Here is a 24,787-nt window from a genome sequence, read left to right as displayed (position 1 = left end):
AAACATGTGGATTTGTTGCGTACTCATGGGCTTCTGATTTGTGGTCGTGAGATTGTAAATCAGGATGCTGTGGGGCTTTGGTTAGGGTTCAGAATTGTTCTAGCTACTTGTGAATACTCCAGTTGTGGAATTATTTTGATTTTTTTCCTTTTTACTATTTACATGTTATTACAATCCTGTATCACCTTCCTAAAAATCCCTTTATCCTCAATGTTGGCAGATGAGGTTCTTAGAAAGTTCACTGACCACAACGGTGACTTCAAGCTTGACCATTGCGAAGATATCAGAGGGTTGCTCAGCTTGCACGACATATCACACTTGAACATGGGAGAATCATCACTCTACAAGGCAAAGGAGTTCTCACGAAAAAACCTCACATCTGCAATTAGACACTTGAACCCAAACCTTGCAAGACATGTGAGGCATTCACTGGACCATCCCTACCATGTGAGCCTAATGCAGTACAAGGCCAGGTACCACTTGAGTTACCTCCAGAGCTTGCCCACTAGGAACACTGCAATGGAGGAGCTGGCAGTTGCAGAGTTCTACCTTAACAAGTTGCAGCATCAGAAGGAAATGCGAGAGGTTGAAAGGTACATGTATAAAAATAAATTAGCCATTGGATCCATGGAATTAACATCTCGCATTAACCTGGGTGCACATTAGAGTTTCTCATGTGATTAATACCCTCCTTGGAAAATTAGTGTTGATGAGACCAGCCAATCTTTATGTTCATCCAAACAAAGTCCACATGATCATCCTTTATCTAATTGAAATGCTAAAATGTTCCTGCAAAATTTGACAAAAACTATCTTTTATTGCTCATATATGGCCTACAAAAGAGGGGACGTTAACTGTGAAAAATCCATCAACTTTGTGACACAGGTGGTGGATGGATTTGGGATTGACTCGAGAAATACGAACTGCAAGGGACCAGGTTCTAAAATGGTACATGTGGGCAATGACTGTTGTCCAGGGTTTCTCCTTATCTAGGTATCGGATTGAGATCACAAAGATCATCTCGTTTGTCTATATTGTGGATGACATCTTTGATCTTGTTGGCACCCAAGAGGAGCTTTCCCTCTTCAGTGAGGCTATCAAAAGGTGAGTATGAGTGTTCTCATGATAAATAGATTTTATGAATTTTAGGATCGTTGGTACAACATTCGTTCATAAATAGATGCTGTCATAGAAAACATGCAACCAAACTTCTCTTTCTTTGAATATGATATATACAACGTGTTAAGACTAAGTTAAATGGAAATCAACTTCTTGGATTTATTGTGGAAAATGTTTTCAAAATATCAATAAGATTATTATATTTACTTTTGTTTGAAAAGGAGGAAAAACCCCGGCCTCTGCAGCTGGACGATGCATGCAGTCACTTTATTAATTATTCATAAAACATCTTACAAAGAGATACAACAGTAAGTCAGAAGCCACCTCTAGGCCGCACCAACCCACCGGAGGATCTAACGCCGCCGCACCAACCCACTGGAGGATCACCGGCCACCAGATCCAATCCCCGGCAGCCCACTTGCCCCGCCGCGCCGGACGAGGAGGCCAACCCAGGGGCCGCCGCCCCAGATCCAGGACCCTCCGCCCTAGATCAGGCAGAGCAGAGCCAGTCTGCCGCCACGGCCGTCACTGGGTCACCGGCCAGCCATCACGCCACCGCCCTCCAGATGGAGGCTGCCATGGCCAGATCAGCGATGCCGCCATCGATCGGGGCTTAGCCCGGCGCCGACCACCGGTGGTGGCGGAGGGGAGAGTGGGTAGGATGAAAGGGGCCGACAGGTGGGGGTTGTGTCCCCTCGGTCGCCCGGGCGGTGGGCGGCGGAGGGGTGAGGAGGCTTTCATCTGATGCGAACGTGTCCTATTATTATATTTACTAATGCATTCATGTGAAAAGCAATGGTCAATTTTGATGTTGGATCACTAATTTTTCAAGTGTTATCTTACACTTTATACCTGATATGGATTGATGTTGACTGATAAATTTGCACATGTATAAAATGCACTTTTCAGGTGGGATCTTGCAGCTGTTGGTTCACTCCCGAGCTACATGCTATCATGCTACAAGGCTCTTTACACTGTCACAAATGAGATTGCCGATGTGGCAAAAAAGGAGCATGGAATGAACCCTATCTCTCAACTCAGGAATGCTGTATACCTCTTTGAATGATTGCTCAATTTTCTTTAAGATTTGTAGAATCGTTTAACTGCATTAGTTCATTTACAGAAAGAATAAGTAATCAATTATCACTACAGAGAAAGCTTACCTTATTTTCTTTTCTTTTTTCCTTTATCTTTTTTCCAGTGGGAAACTTTGTTTGATGGATTCCTGCTTGAGAGAAAATGGCTTTCTTCTAACCAGGTCCCTTCGCCAGAGGACTACCTAAGAAATGGCATTATCACCTCAGGAGTACCACTTATATTCTTGCATCTTTTCTTCATGCTAGGGCATGATTTGACAGAGCTCGACGGCGACAACATTCCTCGGGTCATCTACTGCTCTGCAACGATCGTGAGGCTCCGGGATGACATGGGTAGTGCTAAGGTGAGAACACGTCGAAAAACTCTACACATGTGTGTGTACATACATTCGAGGAAAGATTTGCCTTCCCAAGAATTTCACAGTTCAGTCAATATTTTGATCCATGTGTATCCACGTCAACATTGAGTTGCTGGCCAAACTTATGTTCTGCTATGATCTCACTGTTTTTTTCTCTGTTCTGGCAGGATGAAATGCAAGAAGGGTTCGATGGTTCCTACAAGGAGATGTACCTGAGAGAGAATCCTCATGGCGATGCGGAGGAGCACATGCTGGAAATGATAGCAGATGAGTGGGAGGAGCTCAACAGGGAGTGTTTCTCCAGGGCGAGGTCGTCCTGCTTGTCGCCCAGTTTTCTCCTAGCGTCACTCAACTTGGCGAGGATGACCAGTATCATTTATGGCTATGATAACGAGCAGAGGCTCCCCGTCCTAGAGGATTACATTGGGATGCTCCTCTTATGAATCATGCATGGCTAGAAGACTTGTCAATCTGCTGTGTTCTTTTAGTGCATTATCACACTCGAAAACTAGTAATTATAAGTGTATGTTGATCGATTCTGCATGTAGAATGCTGAACTTTGGAACTTGTTTGGACTTTTATTTGCATTGGCCTTTCACTTTCTGTTATCCTCTAAAATATACTCCCTTTGTTCCTAAATATAACTCTTTTTAAATATTTCATTAGGGGATTACATATGGAGCAAAATGAGTGAATATACACTCTAAAATACTCCCTCCGTTCCTAAATATAAGTCTTTCTAGAGGTCTCACTAGTAGACTACATACGAATGTATATGGACATACTATAGAGTATAGATTCACTCATTTTACTCCGTGTGTAGACTTCTAGTGAAATCTCTTAAAAGACTTATATTTAGGAACGGAGGGAGTATGTCTATATACATCCATATGTAATCCTCTAATAAAACCTCTAAAAAGACTTATATTTAGGAACAGAGGAAGTAGAAGGTAAAACCTATCTTCTGAAATATACTCCTTATACTCCCTCCGTTCCTAAATATAAGCCTTTTGCCCGCGTCGCCTCCCCGAGCGAGTCAACCGGGACGACCCCTTTCTCCCCCACCGCCATACCTCTCCTCCCTTCCTCCCTCTCCCCACTGTTGTTGGCAGGCGTGGTCGGGCGCTTGCCCGCACAGCGTCGTGAGGCCGGCGGTGGCGGCCCCCTGCCTTTTCCCGTCGCGGTTCCTGGCTCGGGCGGCGTGCTCCGGTGGTGGGGGTCCTTGGCGGGCGGTGCCCCGAGGCAACTCGGGCGACGACGGCTGGTGGTGGGGCCTGGCCGGCAGCGTCTGGGTCAGGGTGGGCAGGTTCGGCCCCTGGCAGGTCGTCTCCGGCTGGTCTGGCGCGATACGGGTGATGGGGTGGCGGCTCATGTGCTGCGTCTGCTGCAGCATGGCGGCAGGGGCTTAACGGGCCCGATCTGGACCCTGCTGGGCAGGGGGTCCAGCATGCCCCTGCGCCTGCGTCCGGTCTGCTACCGCGTGTGTCGGTGGAGGTTGTCCCCTCCCACGCGGCTGTGGTACTGTCGGTCCCTGTCTACGGTGGATGTGTCTCAGTCCAGCCGGCCTTGCCGCGTTTACTGTGGTGAGACGACGGTGGTGTACGTGTGACTGTGGTGGCGCATGTTGGTGGGTGGTTAGCATGGTGGAGCTAAGGATTAGTTCCGGGCGGTGGGTGCGAGGGGTCGGGAGAAATCTCTGTCGGATCTGGCCGACACTGATGCGGTGACGCCTGCGAGCACCCCCTCCCTTCCTGAAGGGCGTTGGATGTACCTCTCCCCCGCTCCGCTCCGTGTGTCGGGAGAAATCCTAGGACTTGTCCGGGCAGCAGCGTCGTCGTCGTTGCAGTCCTTCTTGAAGGTGTTCCTTGGCACGCGGCAATCCGTTGGCACTGAAGTGTGGTGGAATTATTCGGTGGTCGCAACAATTGCGAGACACTACAACTTTCGTTGATCCGGTGTTGCTCGCATTTTTTCTCTTATTTTTCTTTTGTCTTTTTTGGGGGGCATGATTGTGCTGTCTGCCGTAGCACCTGTAGTTGGCTGTATCGATTGGTTGCTTTGTATACAAAGCGGAGGAAACTTTTTTTTTCAATAAATATAAGTCTTTTAAGAGATTTCACTAGGGGTCTACATATGGAACAAAATGAGTGAATCTACACTCTATGGTATGTCTATATACATCCATATGTAGTCTACTAGTGGAGCCTCTAAAAAGACTTATATTTAGGAACCGATGGAGTAGAAGGGTAAAACATATCTTCTAAAAATCATCATTTGCACATCGTTTGGTTGCCTGCATGTAGGGTGGCTGCATTCCGTACGAATCTTTGCCTGTTATTTGGTTGCCTGTATTGGTTGAGCTTATGCAACTACAGATCAGAAGGGACTAGACAAAGAATACTAAGAAGTGTCAATAAAACAGACCATGTACATGCATATGTACAAGTAATCAACGAGGAAGATGTAGATGTATTAATCTACGATTGTCGAAATAGAAAATGTATAACACGTAAATCGTGTGAAACTACGAGGTGAAGTGGTCAAAGGAAATTCTGAACGGTGGACTCTGCGTGATGAATTTGACACAATCCGTCTAAAATAAATCCAAACATGAACATGAAATTGCATATTTAGAATGGACGAAACTACGAACCGATCATTTGAATGGAACCCTTACATTGATGTGCTTCTTTTTCGTGGAGACTGTATCTTCCGTTATGTAGATTAGACGAGTCTAGTAAATAGCTTAGGAGTTAAACGAAACAGGCTGCATCCATGGAGCAACCCATGTGGGCTCTTTTGCATTGCTAGAACATGCATGGTTGAAAACGACCAAATCGAGCGTTTTCAATGGGCCTAACCGAAGATGTTTTATGGTTCGTGCTATGCATTGTAAAAAGTGAATGCAACCTATCACACGGATCATTTTCAATGAATATTTTTTGTAACATCGATGAATATGACACATGCGTGCGCAATTCCGTAATGGAATGCCATTTGTGAAGACCTAGGCGATAAAAGTAAAATCAATGCTCTACAAAGATATTTTTTAAGCATTAGGAGCTTTGTTTTTTTTTCTCGCACATCCATGAATGTCATTTCATCACAAATTACAAGCACACAAATCTATGCAATGCTTGTTGCCGAGAAATTCAGGTATTATTTATTTATTTATTGGATTTTAATGTTTATAACATGTGCAAATGAGCTCAGGACTAGAATGACACTTTAGTTTGAGAAACAGTTATTCCTATTCTTTTAAACTACACGAGCCATCTATACCTTTTTAAAATAGGCTTTCATCATACTTTATATATAAAGTAACAACATCCAAATACAATACATGACCAAATGATACAAGGTGTGGCTAGCCTCTACTTTAAGCGCAAGGCTGATGAACAAGCCATCACAAATGAGGAGTAGAGAATGCTATCAAATTATAGAACGCTTACCAACGAGAGTAGGTGTGGAGTTTTTCCTTTAAATGGTGAGGGGAGGGGGGAAATTAAGTCTCCCACCTAAAATAAAGGAGAAGGTGTTGGAAATATGCCCTAGAGACAATAATAAATTAGTTATTATTATATTTATTTGTTCGTGATAATCGTTTATTATCCATGCTATAATTGTATTGATTGGAAACATAGATACAAGTGTGGATACATAGACAAAACACTGTCCCTAGTAATCCTCTAGTTGACTAGCTCGTTGATCAAAGATGGTCAAGATTTCCTGACCATAGACAAGTGTTGTCGCTTGATAACGAGATCACATTATTAGGAGAATCATGTGATGGAATAGACCCAAACTATGAACGTAGCATATTGACCGTGTCATTTTATTGCTATTTGTTTTCTGCGTGTCAAGTATTTATTCCTATGACCATGAGATCATATAACTCACTGGCACCAGAGGAATACCTTGTGTGTATCAAACGTCACAACGTAACTGGGTGACTATAAAGGTGCTCTACAGGTATCTCCGAAGGTGTCTGTTGAGTTAGTATGGATCAAGACTGGGATTTGTCACTCCGTGTGACGGAGAGGTATCTCGGGGCCCACTCGGTAATACAACATCGCACACAAGCCTTGCAAGCAATGTGACTAAGTGTAAGTCACGGGATCTTGTATTACAGAACAAGTAAAGAGACTTGCCGGTAACGATATTGAAATAGGTATGCGGATACCGACGATCAAATCTCGGGCAAGTAACATAACGAAGGACAAAGGGAATGACATACGGGATTATATGAATCCTTGGCACTGAGGTTCAACCGATAAGATCTTCGAAGAATATGTAGGATCCAATATGGGCATCCAGGTCCCGCTATTGGATATTGACCGAGGAGTATCTCGGGTCATGTCTACATAGTTCTCGAACCCGCGCGGTCTGCACACTTAAGGTTCGATGATGTTTTAGTATAGTTGAGTTATATGTGTGGTTACTGAATGTTGTTCGGAGTCCCGTATGAGATCACGGACGTCACGAGAGTTTCCGGAATGGTCCGGAAATGAAGATTGATATATAGGATGGTTTCATTTGGTCATCGGAAAGTTTAGGGCAATTCCGGCAGTGTACCGGGAGTGACGAATGGGTTCCGGGTGTTCATCGGGAGGGGTCCACCCACCCGGGAGTGAGCCCATGGCCGTAGGGTGGCGCCACAAGTCCTTACTGGGCTGGTGGAGTCAGCCCAAGAGGGCTATGGCGCCACATAAGAAAATACCAAAAGAAAAGAAAAAGAAAAAGGAAAGAGGGAGGTGGGACTCCACTCCTTCCTTACCAAACCGAATTGGGATTGGAGTCCAACTCCTCCCCCTTGGCCGACGCACCCTTGAGGACTTTGAGCCCCAAGGCTAGCCCCTCCCTTCTGTTGGAAATATGCCCTAGAGGCAATTATAAATTAGTTATTATTATATTTCATTGTTCAGAATAATCATTTATTATCCATGCTATAATTGTATTGATTGGAAACACAAATACATGTGTGGATACATAGACAACACACTGTCCCTAGTGAGCCTCTAGTTGACTAGTTCGTTGATCAAAGATGGTCAAGGTTTCCTAGCCATAGGCAAGTGTTGTCACTTGATAACGGAATCACATCATTAGGAGAATCATGTGATGGACAAGACCCAAATTATATACATAGCATATTGATCATGTCATTTTATTGCTATTGTTTTCTGCGTGTCAAGTATTTATTCCTATGACCATGAGATCATATAACTCACTGGCACCAGAGGATTACCTTGTGTGTATCAAACGTCGCAACGTAACTGGGTGACTATAAAGGTGCTCTACGGGTATCTCCGAAGGTGTCCGTTGAGTTAGTATGGATCAAGACTGGGATTTGTCACTCCGTGTGACAGAGAGGTATCTCGGAGCCCACTCGGTAATACAACATCACACACAAGCCTTGCAAGCAATGTGACTAAGCGTAAGTCATGGGATCTTGTGTTGCGGAACGAGCAAAGAGACTTGCTGGTAACGAGATTGAAATAGGTATGCGGATACCGAGGATCGAATCTCGGGCAAGTAACATACCGAAGGACAAAGGGAATGACATACGAGATTATATGAATCCTTGACACTGAGGTTCAACCGATAAGATCTTCGGAGAATATGTAGGATCCAATATGGGCATCCAGGTCCCACTATTGGATATTGACCGAGGATTACCTCGGGGCATGTCTACATAGTTCTCGAACCCGCAGGGTCTGCACACTTAAGGTTCGGTGATCTTTTAGTATAGTTGAGTTATATGTGTGGTTACCAAATGTTGTTCGGAGTCCCGTATGAGATCACGGATATCACGAGGGTTTCCGGAATGGTCCGGAGACGAAGATTGATGTATAGGATGACTTCATTTGGTTACCGAAAAGTTTTTGGGCATTACCGGGAATGTCCCGGGAGTGACGAATGGGTTCTGGAAGTTCACCGGGAGGGGGGCAACCCTCCCGGGGGAAGCCCAAAGGACCTAGGGGTGGCACACCAGCCCTTAGTGGGCTGGTGGAACAGCCCAACAGGGCCTATGCGCCAGCCCAAAAGGTGGGAAGGAAGAGAAGGACTCCACTTTCCAATCCAAGTTGGACTAGGATTGGAGTAGGACTCCTCCTCCTCCCTGGCCGGCGCACCCTTGAGGGATTGGCCCTCAAGGCAAGCCTCCTCCCCCTCCCTCCTATATATAGTGGTGATTTAGGGCTGATTTGAGACAAATTTTGCCACGTGCAACTCAGATCTAGACACCATAGTTCTTCCTCTAGATCGTATTTCTGCGGAGCTCGGGTGGAGCCCTGCAGGAGTAGATTGTCACCACCACCGGAGCACCGTCACGCTGCCGGAGAACTCATCTACTTCTCTGTCTTGCTTGCTGGATCAAGAAGGCCGAGATCATCGTCGAGTTGTACGTGTGCTGAACGCGGAGGTGCCGTCCGTTCGGCACTAGATCGGAGCGGATCGTGGGACGGATCGCGGGACGGTTCGTGGGGCGGTTCGCGGGGCGGATCGAGGGACGTGAGGTCGTTCCACTACATCAACCGCATTTTTTAACGCTTCCTGTTGTGCTATCTACAAGGGTACGTAGATCCAAATCTCCTCTAGTAGATGGACATCACCATGATAGGTCTTCGTGCGCGTAGGAAAATTTTTGTTTGCCATGCGACGTTCCCCAACACCTACCTCCTATATATAGTGGTGGTTTAGGGATTTTTGAGATACAACTTTGCCACGTGCAACTCTAGCCTATACCACACAGTTTCACCTCTAGATCGGATTTCTGCGGAGCTCGGGCGGAGCCCTGCACGAGTAGATCATCACCACCACCAGAGCGCCGTCACGCTGCCGGAGAACTCATTTACTTCTCCGTCTTACTTGCTGGATCAAGAAGGCCGAGATCATCGTCGAGCTGTACGTGTGCTAAAGCGGAGGTGCCGTCCATTCGGCGCTAGATCGGAATGGATCGTGGGACGGTTCGTGGGACGGTTCGAGGGACGTGAAGACGTTCCACTACATCAACCACGTTTCTTAACGCTTCCTGCTGTGCATCTACAAGGGTACGTAGATCCAGTCTCCACTCGTAGATGTACATCACCATGATAGGTCTTCGTGTGCGTAGGATTTTTTTTCCCATGCAACGTTCCCCAACATAAAGAAAGGGCGAATGTTGGGCCATGCCAAGTGGCGCTCACTGGTTGGCTACGATGGGAAAGTTTTTTTTCTTCTTTTTTGGATGGAGGTGAGATATTTTTTTAAGATTTTTTTACATGGGAATGTGGTATTGTTTTCTTGAGATGGACACGAGGACCCATATATTTGTTTAGATGGAAAGCGAGCGCATAACTTGGCACGTGGCACTTGCTGGTTGCGTGAGTGAGGAAGGTTCTTTTTTTAGATGAAGGTGAGGTTTATTTTTTCCTTCTTTTTCAGATGGAGGCGACAAACCACATATTTTGTTCGAGAGGGAAATGAGCACCCTTGGGTCCCCGATTAGGGGGTGCTCGGCACATCGGTTACCGGTATTAGAACATTGTGGTCCCATGTTCGGTTTTGATAATTGATGACAATCCCTGTGGACTAATGTTTGCCTTGATTTATATTAAAAGGATTTGCTCATAGGAATTTCTTGAAGTCCATTTGTTGGTTTCAAGGAGTTTATGAGATGACCAAGGTGGCATTTAAGGATTTATCCAAAGATTGGTCATGTGAGAGTTGAGCTTATTGCAAGCATGTCTTGAACAAGAAGATTGGAGGAACATTCATCTTTACCTTCAAGATATCATCTTTATGAAGAGAGAAGATAAGTCTCAAGGTTGATCAAGACTAAGTCAAAGTGTGAATTAAGTTGATCAACACACAAAGCATACACGATGTACAGAGAGGTATATGTCCATGGTCTTGCGTCAATATGAATATCTCATACAACCTATGGAGGATGACATCAAGTGATTATCGTCATCAAGTTTGCGGTGTGCAAGTTCAATTGGAGCATCATGAAGAGATCATGCTTGAAGCTTCTCGTCCATTATGGTGACAATGGACTTGTGAAGATGCGCCGAAGATTGTCTCACCCATAGTGGAGTATGGGGGAGCAATCAACTAGTCTTCATCGATCCAACGCAATCAAGATAGGTGGTCCAACTTGAGGAAGTCAAGATCATCATCATTTAGCTCAAGTGGACCATGTGCAAGGTATAGGTTTTCCCTTGATAGGTTCTCTATTTTACCGGTCTCATGGTGGTAGTTGGGAGACCGGGTTATAGGACCGATTGTCATACTATCAAGAGGGGCTCTCAAGTGTGTAGCTTGATCGTATCGTTCGTTGAGAGCTCCAACCATTTTCATCCTTGCATCATCTTACTTAGTTCTTGTTTGGTGTTTCTCTTTGTGAGTTTTAGAGCTTATGGTCATCTTCATGACAAGCTCGAGTTCATCGAAAGCGGAGTTCATATGCATCTTCTATGATGTTCTCGATGTTGGAGTTTATGTTAGTGCTTCTCTGATGGAGGTTTCACTCCTATATATCATAGGAATACACTCCTTGCCTTGTTGTTTGGATAGTATTTTTCATCATATATCCAACAAGCTTGAGTTTTCTCAATTCGGAGCTCATTTGCAGAAATTATGGCAGTTCTGTCATTCCTACATTCATCTATTTCCTTTGTTCTGGTCCTCAAGGTGCCAAGCGGAAGTACCGCGCTGGCAAGCGGTAGTGTCGCCTATCATGTAGGCAGTAGTACAGCTCTGGGAAAACGGTAGTACCACTGCCTAGTACCGCGCGTTGTACCACCTAAGCTTCTGAAGTCTCGACTTTTTGTGTCGGACTAGGAAGTAGTAGGGATGGTAGTGCAGCACGGTAGTACCGTCCGCCACTACCGCTCAACTACCGCCTACCTTCTGGACTCGAAACTCTCTTAGCGGATATAGGGACGGCAGTAGGGCGAGGCACTACTACTCATAAGCGGTAGTACCGCTCTTGCGAGCGATAGTACCGCTTTAGCGGTATTGCTTCCCTTCCTATCGTTAACTTACGTCTGTGGGATATGTACTGCAACCCCATCGGTAGTACCGCTAGGGCGAGCGATAGTACCTCCCCGATGGCACTAGCGGCTCGTGGACTTGTGTCATTGCATTGTGCAGCACACAGAGCCACCCAAGCGATAGTACCGCTCCCATGAGCAGTAGTACCACTTATGTGCGGGCCGAGGGGGTAACTGTTGGATTTTCCCTCACCTATAAAAGGGGGTCTTCTTACCCAATGGACCTTATCCTTTGATCTTGTGTTTGCCCCCCCATTGTTAACCTTCTTCGAGCTTGCTATCTCTCAATACCTCCAATGATTTTTGTGAGTTCTTGAGGTAAAAGAGAGAGAAGATCTAGATCTATGTTTCCACCAATCACTTTCTCCTCTATGTGAGGGGAACCCCTTGGATCTAGATCTTGGAGTTCTTTGTGAGCTCCTTGTTCTTTCTCTCATATTCCTCCATATATATTTATTTTAGAGAATATATCTTTTGTTGTTGTGGTGGGATTTGGGAGTGAGGGCCTTGACCACTCTGTGTGTTCTTGCCATTAAATTAGTTGCATCGGTTTGGGTTCTCCTTGGTGATTTGTGGAAGTGAAAAGTTGAGAAGCTTATTACTCTTGGGTACTTGGTACCCTAGAGCTTGTTCCTCTAGGGTGCTTTGGCACCCTAGACGATTGGTGGTGCCTCGGAGCTCAATCATTGTGGTATAAAGCTTTGGGCAAGTGTCGGGGTCTCCAAATAGGTTGTGGAGATTGCCCCGAGAAATTTGTACGGGTTCCAGTGACCGGCCCCAAGAGTTATCAAAGTGTATGGGTTGGTGACCGCCCCAAGGGTTTCCATTCGTACGGGTTTGGTGACTGCGCTCAAGGATCCCTTAGTGGAATAACGACATCTTGCATTTTATGCGAGGGCGTGAGGAGATTACGGTGGCCCTAGTGGATTCTTGGGGAGCATTGTGCCTCCACACCACTCCAAACAGATATTAGCATCCGCAAGGGTGTGAACTTTGGGATACATCGTCGTCTCTGCGTGCCTCGGTTATCTCTTACCTGAGCCCTTTACTTATGCACTTTACTTTGTGATAGTCGTATTGTTTCTGGTTACATATATTGCTATCACTTAGTTGTTTATCTTGCTTAGCATAAGTTGTTGGTGCAGGTAGGTGATCCTAGTTGTTCTAGGTTTTGTGCTTGACTAATTAAATGCTAATTTTATTCTGCATTTGTGAAAGCCTAAACCGTAAATATTTTGAAGCGCCTATACACCAGCACCCCCCCTCTAGGCGACATCCACATCCTTTCAACCGGCCTATTGTGTCAGGTTGATGAGAACCCTTCTCCCCTCCCCCAAGCCCATCAACGGGTAGGCCTCATTTGTCTAGTCCAAGTACGTCAAGAAGGAATGACCCGAGAACTAGGCGCATGTGGCGCTCCGCATGATTACCACTGTAGCCAGACAGTCACCGCGCACACCAGCCCAGGAAATCACTCTGGCATGCACGTTTACAACAAGTATCAGGAACATAAGCATTTCTATTAATGAATATAAGAGTTTTACAAGATGAGAAACAAGGGTGATGGCAGCGGAAAAGCTCTATCTAAGGCATCATGGTTTTGATGCAGCTCCAATCCACAGGGATCTGACTAGGTTACGCTCCTAGCCCGCGAACACTCTGTCTCCTCGCGTACGATGGATCCTTATGTGAACCTGGCCACGTTAAAAACCGCTGAGTACTTTTGAATGTACTCGCAAGCAAACCAAAACTAACATATACACTGAGCAAAGCAATTTATGGCATTCAAGCATGCATTTGTTATTAGAGCAATATTAATCATCATGACATAGCATACCTATCTAGCAAGGTTAATTATCAAGGTATAACAGGGTTATCTAGCAAGATAACTTCTAAAGTAAATGCGATAAGGTAAAGCATATTAGGTAAATGATTTGTACTCCGACTATTCTCATGATCCAGTCTGAATCTGATCCAATCCAACTCATGTGGTCATCAACCACTCATCTCATAACCATCTCATGGCTAACATGTCATATACCGGACATCTTCCGATGTCTGCACAAGACGAGTTCTTCCATCATTATCATCGCTCTTACGGTTGATCACCTACTGAGGTCTGGTCGGGCTGTCCAATACCATGGACTCGGCTATTCGAATAGATTTGACACTCTGCAGAGGTTGCACACTTTACCCACACTATGGAGCACTCACCTCGTGATCCCATTCGGGTGGACCAACATTACTCCAACGAAACTTGCCTGACCCGTGACTCTTTCATCGTACTCCCGGCAACCACTCTCCCCGGAGTCTTTCCCTGGGTGGCCCTGTGTCCTCGTGACACCTGCCACCGTCGTGGCCAAACTGAACTATTCCACCTAGGGACGGGCCTAACTCAACTAAACTGGGCTCACGGGATTATCACCGCCCACCTGATCAGGGTAGCACGCATGCATAATCCTCCCTCTTTGGGAGTACCGGTGAAAGGTCACGCGATCAGCCCAAGTCACGGCCGTCCCATATCGGCAAATGTGGTTGCACGGAGAAGCCCAGACAGGTGACTTGAGATCAACCCATTAGGTTTGGTTTAAACAACATATTTATCAAGCATGGTTGTTGTCAGCAATGACTTAACATAATGATGATTCCGCATGAAATAACAACGGTAGAAACACCTCAACCTATCTCTATATTATGAGTCATTAATAAGATAGTATGTAAATGACAGGTTATTACTTTACAAGCTCTAACTGTAAATTAGACCCTCGGAACCCTCGCATAAAACCGGCAAATAAATCGGTAGCCACCAGAACGGTCTTTACAACACAGATCTGGGACGTTACCGGAATAACTCAACCCCGGCTCAAGACGGCTGGAAAGCAGCACACAATATGAGGCGGTGTTGATAAAAAGAATGTAGCAGTTCCCTAAGACGGTCGAAGAACAGCTCAGAGCATAGGGTCACTGCCACGGAAAGGAATTCAACAGCTGCCCGCGATGGCCGAAAAGCAGCTCAGAACACGAGCTAGCTGCTGACAAGAGAAATATAAAGTTGGCATCCACCCCGGATGACCAAAAGCAGCTCAGACTCAGGCATGGTGCCATCATTGAAGAAAATGTGAGCAAGGGTTCGTCGGAGTCACATTCAGGCCACGTTACGATACATACAATCACAAGCATATTAATTAAACATGTAGGAACAACACAGAGCAAAGCTTTAGGGCATATGTTAGGTGGTCGGCTTGCCTGGGGTCGAAGAATACTCCCGAAAGAGGTGCGGAGAGTCCACAGAAAGGATCGCCGGATACCGCTCTCTCTCGAAGGGGGCTGATTGGAAACCAGGACAGAAGGGTCATTTTCACAGTGTAATCACCTTGTGAAAATGTTACCAACATGATGGGCTCGACGAGACGAAGACGTGGGCTTTGGAATCACCCCAATCGGAGTCACAGTTAAAAAGATACGGATGAAAGAAGATCACGGACCAATCTATAATTAAAATAACTACAATCTCGTCCCTGAGAGCGCAGCCGCTGGCGCCTTTCCAAGAAATACGTTTTCTTCTAAGGTAAAGCGTATTTTTAGAAATCCTCCTTCACTTATCCACGCTGGCGGGTTCTTGTCTCACCGACAGGTAGGGTCGGGGCCCACCTGTCGGGTCCCTTTCCTCTATCTCTCCTCTCTCCTTCCTCTACCGTCTTCCTTCTCGTGTCGGGACAGAGGACAGGGAAGGGGCTCAGCGCCGGCGACGGCTGCCGGTGGCTCCGGCCACCATTCGTCATGCTCCGGCCATCGGCGAGCTCAGGAGACCAAGACGCATCCATCCCCGTAGGTGGCGGAGCCTGGGGAGGACCCGGGCGTGGTTGCCCTGGCTATGGCGGACGGGGCTCAGGCGCCGAATGGTGTGGCGGCTACCGGCCGTCAGAGGGCTAGGCGAGGGGCTGAGGAGGTCTGCGCCGGAGAGGGAAGGACGATGGCGAGGTCGGTCGGGAGAGAAGGGGCCTGCTCAACGCGAATTTAGCAACGGAGGGGCGGCGGCCATGGCGGCGATTGGAGGCAAGGAGAGGAGCCGAAGCTCCAGAGAGTGGACGGGGAGGACCAGAGGAGCGGGGAGACGAGAATGGATATGCTCAGGTGCTCGGGGAGGGCTCGGGCCGCGGCTATTTATAGTCGGCCAACGATCGGATGAGCACGACGCCGTGGCATCCTTATCACCGCACTGGAGCTCGCGGTGAGTTGTCTTGGATGCACATGGTGACGACCTATCGCTCCACAGGGAATGGGACAGCTCGGGAGAGAAGGAGACAACAGCGACGATGCACACGGGCGGGACAGTGCCGCGGCGGTGACTGCCGTGGCGTGGGGAGGAAGAATAGGAGGGGGGAAGCTGATGTAGAGGGGTTACGTGGACTCCCCGAAGCTGTTTGACACGCCAGGACACGCCGAGGCTGGCCGGAACTGTCCTGTCGACGGCAACAAAGCACAGTTCACCGTTTTGGCCTATCCCAAGCGTGGTCACCACGGGTGCTACATGCTCTGGAGCTTTCCTGCGTGTCCCATCATGTCCAACAGCTCACTCACTGCTCAAAAGGATGAGATCACGGCCTGGAATGAGTTGGGAGGCTCTAGGATGAAAGAGACTTGCACAAACATGATCTGATAGCAACCTGTTTGTGATATTTTCTGGAATATTGGCTAAATGGAACATGCTGATTTTTGGTGAGTGGAAATGATTCACTAAGATGATTTCCTTGGCAAATTTCCAGGACAAAAAACCCATCCTAGCTAGCACTTCCTTCACAAACCAAAAATTGGTCCAGAAACTAGAATTTGAAGCTGGGCTCAAATGGCTAAATGGATCTGGCTCAAACTTGGTGAAAGATAATGACTTGGTCATAGGGAAGCTACTGGAAAAGTTACAGCTTAATTGAAAATTCCTAGGGGGTACTTCCTTCACAGAGCTTCCAAATGGGCAGAAACTTAGGAAAATTCTCGGACAACATTGACAAAAGGGATTGAGCTGATTTCTGGTATTCACTAGTGATTTAAAAATGTAAACCATGATGAAAAGTTTCAGCTCAAGGAGATCAAGGAATAGAGCACTTCCTTTGCAAATGTCCCAACTGGACAGAATTTGTAGTTTGATCTTGTGCTCAAACTTTGAATTAGGGAACTTGGGATTTTGATGGAAATGATGAAGATATGGATAGGAGAAGCTCCAAAAATTATTTGGGATTTTTCTTGGCTACCCAAATGGTAGTTCCTTTAGAAAGTGCCCAAAATGTTATATTGGCATTAAATAGGAAAATGCAATTTTCCCTTATTCTATAATGGCCAATATTTTATGGGAGCTCAATATGATCACAACGAATACCTCCACAAATTTTCATAAGCTTTGGAGATGGATAGCTATTTTCCTGGATTTAATTCCTTCATCTGACAGAAAAAGGAATTAGTTATAAATCAAAAATATTGCAAATGACATAGCAATATTTTTGCATATCCAGGGTTTAAAGATAGGGGATGACCATTGGGAAAAGGTTTGTGAGGCAACAGGGCAAAAGAAATTGGGGTTCCTTTGAAACAGGAGAGATTAGGGTTTCCCTTCCGGCAATTCGGAAGGTAGGGTTTTGACGGCAAAACCCTGAGAAAGATCTTGGGTGGAAAGGCTAGGCTGGGGAGAATATTTGGTTGTATAGGAAAGGTAAGGCTAGATGACCATCTTCACATACCCAGGAGGGAAAGAAATCCGATAACACCGAGAAAAAGACGGGAGTCAAATCCTGCAAATGAAAAAAAACAGGGAGCGAAAACCAGGGTGTTACAGCGCATGCTCCAAGATATAATGGCAATCCCTCACACGTTTACCCCTAGATACAACCCACTCATGCGTAACCCTAGGCACCATGGGTATCTATATAGACTGATGTGTCAGGGTCGTAAAGGGACAAATTCATTCACATCTGATCTCATGGTAGATCACATGTACTTTGTACCCCATCACATAAATACACTCAAAGCAGGATGTAGGGTATTACTTCCTCGAGAGGGCCCGAACCTGGGTACTCCTAAGCAATGGTGCCAAAAATATATTGCTCCCCAAAGAGGAAAGGTGAAGAGGGACAGGAGCACATTATTTTTCCTAGTTAAGAACCAAGGTTATCAACTCAGTAGGAGTCTCTCAAGTTAGCAATGTGGGCAACACCTAAGCACAATCAAATACAAACTTGCACCGCTTAGATACCTCTCAAATGTATCTATATTTTTTTATTGTTTGATGCTATTATATTATCACTTTTATGTACTTTCTTTTATCAATTTATATTATTTGTATGGACGAACTTGTTTTCTACTTGTTTTTGGTTTCGTAGGAAATCAATATCTCCGGAGGTTAAAGTACGTTGTCGGTTTTACATGATTTTTTTGGGCAACAAGAAACACTGGAAGCTTCGGAAGGAGTCGAGACAACTCACGAGGGGCCCACACGGGCAGGTAGCACAGCCAAGGGGTGGTCATGCCCCTTGTCCATATGGGGCCCATAGATACTGACTTGAACTGATTCCACCGCCATAATTCGCTATAAATATCAAAACCATACATCGTGCATCTAGAAGATTGAATCCAAAGAGATCCCATCGTCTCTGCAAGCCCGTGTCCAAAGAGATCCTGTTGGGGATATTGCCTGCTGTTGTGACCCGCCAAATATGGGCAGGGTTACTGTTAAGGCGATTCATCCTTTAAGGCTAGTTGGGCCTCAGCCCGGGCGGTTCGAAGTTGCAGGATGGTTATGATTTATGGAAGGACTCTGGGTTTGGCAAGACGGCGACTTAGAGACCGCGGTGGTCACGATTTGTAAAAAGGAAGGGACTCTTGTAAACCCTAAGGCTTCGACCTATATATAAAGGCGAGTCTGGAGGGGGAGAGGTAGGTGAGAAATCATCGAGAGCTAGGCTTAGGCGAGTTATGCCTTCCTTGTAATCGAATCCACATCAATACACACAAAGCAGGACGTAGGCTATTACCTCTTCTCGAGGGGCCGAACCTGGGTAAGTCGCCGTGTCTCTCCCGCTTAACCCCTTTGAGTCGCCACCAAGGTGCGATGGCTCCAGTACTAAGTCCTTTCACGAGGACATCTACCGTGACAAAACCACGACAGTTGGCGCCCACTGTGGGGCCTACGCACGGTGGAGTTGAGTTCTCAAAGGGAGCCCTACCAGGGTCTGGGAGCTATGCGGCGGCGCTCATGACTTGGAGCCGACGCGGCATAGCCTACATCGACAACCGGCGATGGGGACCTGAAGCAAATTCCCTCGAATCAGGCTACAGGGTCCCCTTCGGCAAGATCAACGTCTTCATTGGCATGATCGGGTCATCCGTTCCTGAGCCGGACATCTCCTCTGACATCATCGAGCCGGCCAGGTACGTTCATCCCGTTATAACCCGGAATCTGACCCGCCCGGTCTTTATGGGTTTCACACAGGGGTCGGAGGAGCCAGAGCGCGCGGCGGCTCAGGAGGTTACCCCCATCAACTCTGACGACGAGTCATCCATGGGCGATTCCGATTCCATCCAGTCCCTCCACGGAGACGGTCTCGGGGGCTTGTCATTGGCCATGGACCCGGAAATCCTCGATCGAACCCGCCGCCAGATCGCCATCTACATGGCTGGGGCGACTCAACCCGCACAGAACCCCGCCGGAGGCGATACAACCGGCGGGACGTCCAGAAGCGCGTCAGCAGTCCTAGTGGATCTAGCGGCGGAAATCACAAGACTAATGTCAACCCCCCTCACGCCAGAGAACCAAGGAGAGATAAATGCGGAGTTAGCAAAACTGAGGGAGGCGGTGGCAAAGGCCCATCAGGACGCTGAGACGGAGTCCGCCAGGATGGAAACTCGACAGGCCCAGATTACGGCCGAAAGGATGCGGTTGAACACCGACAATTGGCGGCTCGAAAGACAGCACCGCGCATCCGACGCCGTTCATCAGCGGAGGCACCAGGGACGCTTGCCCCATGATCTCAATCCGACTCGCCTGTTCGACACTCCCCAAACGCACGGGATGGGAGCCGCTCCAGCAGGAGGGATGGCCCGCCCTCCTAACCCGCCGATGCGGCCGACTGAGGGTCAAATTCCTCGGTTCCGTACCCCCCGAGGCCACTTCTCTAACCCGGTGGATAATGTGCTTGCCGCAACTCGCCATGTGGAGTCCCTCCCGATCCACGGCAACACCCCAGCAGAGGTCGAAGCAAGGAACGCCATCGAGATGTTGAAAACGTCGGTAGTCCAAAACGCGCAGTTCTCACACAGCCCCGAACGACTACACTCCACCCCCCAGGCGAGCTATACCAGGGGTTGGCTGGAGGATCAGCCAGCCGTAAACAGCGCCCCGCGACACTTCCCGCAGGACAACCCGCCCGAGCGGGACCCGCCGGGCGGAGGTCCACCCAACACTCAAGAGGCTCAGACTCATCCCGCGGGGACCGGAGGGCGAGTTGGGGTGCCCTGCTTGTCCCTGGCCCTTCGAAACGAAAGAATGCCCAAGGATGTCAAAGGACCAAGAAAGGTGCCTAATTACACACCAGATCTCGAACCAACATCTTGGATCGAGGGCTATGAGATCGCCATGGACATGCTCGACGTAAACGAGGCGGTTTGCGCCAGATATTTCACCATGATGCTCGAGGGATCGGCACGCACTTGGTTGAAAAACTTACCCCCCAATTCTATCCAGTCCTGGGCCGAGTTAAAGGAGCGTTTCATCAAAAACTTCCGGGGAACCTGTAAACGACCGATGACAATCGTCGACTTGCAACACTGCGTACAACGCCCGGATGAGTCGGCGCATCATTGGTCGCGGCGAGTCGCGGAAATTATCCATTCATCGGATGGCATCACGGCAGCACAAGCTGTGCTTATCCTCGAGCACAACTGCCATTACGAACCGCTGGTCCAGAAGCTGGGGCGACTCAAACGGAAAGTTCAGGATATGGGCGAGCTGATGGATACCCTCACCAGGTACGCCGAAGCCGATGATACCAAGGATCCCGGCGAGGATGGTAAGGGTAACTCGCCTAAGAAGGGCGATTCAACGAATAAGCATACCCGCCTCCAAGGCCGCAACCGTCATAACCAGGGGACCAACGACAAGCGTAGGCCGCATGAGGAGCCCTCGGATTTGGTTGCCAACACCAACGCCAATGATGGCAAAAAGAAGAATCGAGGCTTCAGTGGGAAAAGACCACGTAACTACGAAGAGCTGCTCAAAGGCCCTTGCCCGCACCACGCCACGGCCGACGGCCCGGCGGGCCACTCCTGGGAGAACTGCTTCGTGATGCGGGAATTTCGGACCGAGGCAATCAAGAAGAGCCAGAGCGAAGACCCGAACCGTCGCCAAGACCAACTCGCCGCGCCCAACCAAAGGCACAACCCTTTCGGCGGTTTTCCCGAACAAGAGGCTCAGGGGGGGCCGCAGCCAGGCGGCGGCCAGTACCCAGTGCACCACCACCGGCGGTACAACCCGCCGGGAGTCTTCCAGCAGCCGCCCCCACAGGGAGCCCCGCAGGATCAGGATGACCATGGGGGCTTCCGCAACAATCCTAAACAGCTAAGTAATGGGCAATATCATGTTTTCACCACTAATGCTTGCAGACGTGATAAAAAGGTAAATCACCGGGCGTACAACGTAATTGAGCCGGCAGTTCCCAGATATCTCCACTGGTCCGAACAGACCATAACGTGGAGCAGAGAGGATCACCCGCCGAGAATAGATAACCCGGGCGACCTGGCCTTGGTCGTAGCTCCCCAAGTGGCGGGTTACACTCTATCGAAAGTATTAATGGATGGCGGCAGCAGCATTAATATCCTATACTTCGACACCTTCCGGAGGATGAATCTATTAGAGAAAGACTTGATGCCTTCAACCACGGTCTTCCACGACATCGTCCCGGGCAAATCCGCTTATCCGATTGGCCGGGTCAGGCTCTCAGTAGCGTTTGGAACTGCACAGAACTACAGGTCGGAGTCTCTGGTCTTCGAGGTGGTCAAATTAAAAAGCCCGTACCATGCGCTGTTCGGGCGACCGGCTTACGCTCGCTTCATGGCCCGCCCGTGCTACGTCTACCTCAAGCTCAAAATGCCTGGTCCTAAAGGGCCCATCACGGTCGACGGAGATAGACGGATTGCAAAGGAGTGTGAGGAAGGAGACGCGGCCTACGCGGAAGTCGCCTGCGCGGCGGAAGAGCTCAAAAACCACCGGACCAATGTTGACCCGGCGGACATGTCACCACTCAAGAAACCGACTACAGATTCCGAGTCGCCCCTCAAGTTCAAACCAACGGATGACACGAAGACAGTCGACTTCGTCCCGGGCGATTCATCCAAGCAGTTTACCATTGGAACGGGTCTGGACCCCAAATAGGAAAGCGCGCTCATCGAATTCATCCGTGAGAATCGGGACATCTTCGCATGGAAACCCTCTGACATGCCGGGTGTACCGAGAGAATTCGCTGAGCACCATCTTAATATTGACCCAAAATGCAAACCTGTCCAACAATACCTCCGCAGGTTTAACGAGGAGCGACGGAAGGCGATTGGAGAGGAAGTCGCCCGTCTTTTAGCCGCCGGGTTCATCGTGGAAGTCTTTCACCCCAAATGGCTGGCTAACCCGGTGTTAGTACTCAAGAAGAATGGCACTTTCCGTATGTGTATTGACTATACGGACCTCAACAGAGCTTGCCCCAAGGATCCTTTCGCTCTTCCCCGCATCGACCAAATCATTGACTCGGTGGCGAGATGCGAACGATTGTGCTTTTTGGACGCTTATTCAGGTTATCATCAGATCAAAATGGCTGTGGAAGATCAAGAAAAGACTGCTTTCATAACCCCCTTCGGGGCCTTTTGCTATGTGTCCATGCCGTTCGGGCTCAAGAGCGCGGGGGCGACTTACCAACGTTGCATCCAGAATTGTCTTCACAGCCGAATTGGCCGCAACGTCCATGCTTATGTTGACGACATTGTGATCAAGACCCGCCGGGAGGAGACACTTCTGGAAGACCTTAAGGAAACCTTTGATAATTTACGGGTATATTAGATGAAGCTAAATCCTACCAAGTGCGTTTTCGGCATACCTGCGGGAAAACTACTAGGTTTCTTGGTATCAGAGCGCGGCATCGAGGCTAACCCGGACAAAATTGAAGTGGTTACCTCCCTCGGCAAGCTGACGAATGTTAACCAAGTTCAGCGATTGGCGGGTCGTATTGCGGCTCTCAGTCGTTTTGTAAGCCGCCTCGGAGAAAAGGCGATTCCGTTCTATCAATTGTTGAGGAAGTCTGACCGATTCGTGCGGACGGAGGAAGCTGACGAGGCACTCCAGGCCTTGAAACATCAACTGGTTAACCCGCCGGTCCTGGCGGCCCCGACTGACAAGGATCCTATGCTCCTGTATATCGCCGCGAATTCCAAAGCGGTCAGCGTGGTTGTGGTCGTCGAAAGAAAGGAGGAAGGAAAGGAATACCCGGTACAGCGCCCGGTGTACTTTATCAGTGAGGTATTAACTCTTTCCAAACAACGATACCCACATTGGCAAAAACTGGTCTATGGGGTGTTCATGGCGAGTCGGAAGCTTAAACATTATTTCCAAGAACACCCAATCACCGTGGTCAGTTCCGCGCCCCTCGGCGACGTCATCCAAAACCGCGAGGCAACAGGGCGAATCGCCAAATGGGCGATAGAACTTGGGTCACATCACATTCAGTATACCCCCCGCACGACCATCAAGTCCCAGGCACTAGTTGATTTCGTCAATGATTGGACGGAGCTCCAGGCTCCGGAAGATCGCCCTGACCTTACCTATTGGACTATTTATTTTGATGGATCCAGGCAGTTGGAAGGCTCGGGGGCTGGTGTGGTGTTGATATCCCCTCAAGGAGATAAGTTCTGCTACGTCCTCCGGCTCATGTTCCCTTGTACAAATAATGCGGCAGAGTATGAAGCTCTGCTCCACGGTTTGCGACTAGCAAAAGAGATGAACCTAACCCGAGTCAGATGTTTTGGGGACTCAGATCTGGTGGCGCAACAGGTTTCGGGCACCTGGGACTCTCGAGATCCTATGATGGCGGCTTACAGGCGAGCCGTATCTGACGTGGGGGGCTATTTTCATGGGTACCAGGTTGATCATGTTGATCGGCGACTCAACGAAGCAGCTGATGCCCTCTCGCGACTCGGCTCACAGAGAAAACCGGTCCCCCCTAATGTCTTCTTGGATGTCTTGCATAAACCGTCCGTGACTGTACCCACGGAGGAGGAATTGGCGATACCAGATCCCGAGTCTCAGCTTGTGGCGGCTCTCCATATCGCTCCGGATTGGGCTCTTCCTTATCTAGCTTACCTTGCTCGTGGCGAGTTACCCACTGATGAAGTTTTGGCTCGCCAGATTGTTCGGCGTAGCAGGTCCATGGTCATCATTAATGGCGAGCTATATAAACGAAGTGCTTCAGGGGTCTTTCAGCGGTGCGTTTCCTCCGAGGAAGGATGCACGATCCTTAATGACATCCATTCTGGAGACTGCGGACATCACGCCGGGTCACGTTCTTTGGTATCAAAAGCCTTTCGACACGGTTTCTTCTGGTTGACGGCTCACGCAGATGCAGAAGATATAGTACGGCGGTGTGAGGGGTGCCAACGATACGGGAGACAGGCTCATGTGCCGGCTCAAGAATTGAGGATGATCCCCATTACTTGGCCTTTCGCGGTCTGGGGGCTGGACATGGTCGGTCCCTTTAAGATGTCCTCCAACAAGAAAACTCACTTATTGGTGGCGGTTGATAAATTCACTAAATGGATTGAGGCGGAGCCAGTTGGGACTTGCGACGCGGAGACTGCGGTAAAATTTCTGAAGAAGCTGATTTTCCGTTTTGGATATCCGCACAGTATCATCACGGACAATGGTACTAACTTGTCCCAAGGAGCGATGCTGGATTTCTGTCGCCGTGAACATATCCGGCTTGATATCTCTGCAGTTGCTCACCCGCAGTCAAACGGACAGGCCGAGCGGGCGAATCAGGAAGTTTTGCGAGGGATCAAACCTCGGCTCATAGTTCCCCTGGAAAGAACTCCAGGATGTTGGGTGGAGGAGTTACCTTCGGTATTATGAGCATCCGAACCACCCCGAATCGGTCCACGG

At 48.4% G+C, this 24,787-nt stretch overlaps 1 protein-coding gene across 3 annotated transcripts in view; it reads left to right on the top strand.

Annotated features, from left to right (window-relative positions):
- Nucleotides 1-3,178, top strand: part of LOC123403584 (S-(+)-linalool synthase, chloroplastic-like) — a 7,602-nt gene extending 4,424 nt beyond the window's left edge. For all 3 annotated transcript variants that reach the window (XM_045097507.1, XM_045097508.1, XM_045097509.1), the window contains exons 3-7: nt 221-593; nt 886-1,104; nt 2,029-2,167; nt 2,321-2,560; nt 2,743-3,178. In XM_045097507.1, the coding sequence (XP_044953442.1) occupies nt 221-593; nt 886-1,104; nt 2,029-2,167; nt 2,321-2,560; nt 2,743-3,018 (1,247 nt within the window). In that variant the 3' untranslated portion in view covers nt 3,019-3,178. The remainder of the gene's footprint in view (nt 1-220; nt 594-885; nt 1,105-2,028; nt 2,168-2,320; nt 2,561-2,742) is intronic.
- Nucleotides 3,179-24,787: the final 21,609 nt, after the last annotated feature.

This window comes from Hordeum vulgare, chromosome 6H, assembly GCF_904849725.1.
Source record: "Hordeum vulgare subsp. vulgare chromosome 6H, MorexV3_pseudomolecules_assembly, whole genome shotgun sequence".
Taxonomy (NCBI): Eukaryota; Viridiplantae; Streptophyta; class Magnoliopsida; order Poales; family Poaceae; genus Hordeum; species Hordeum vulgare.
The sequence above is the reverse complement of the archived record's forward strand: the minus strand, read 5'-3'. Positions and strand labels throughout refer to the sequence as shown.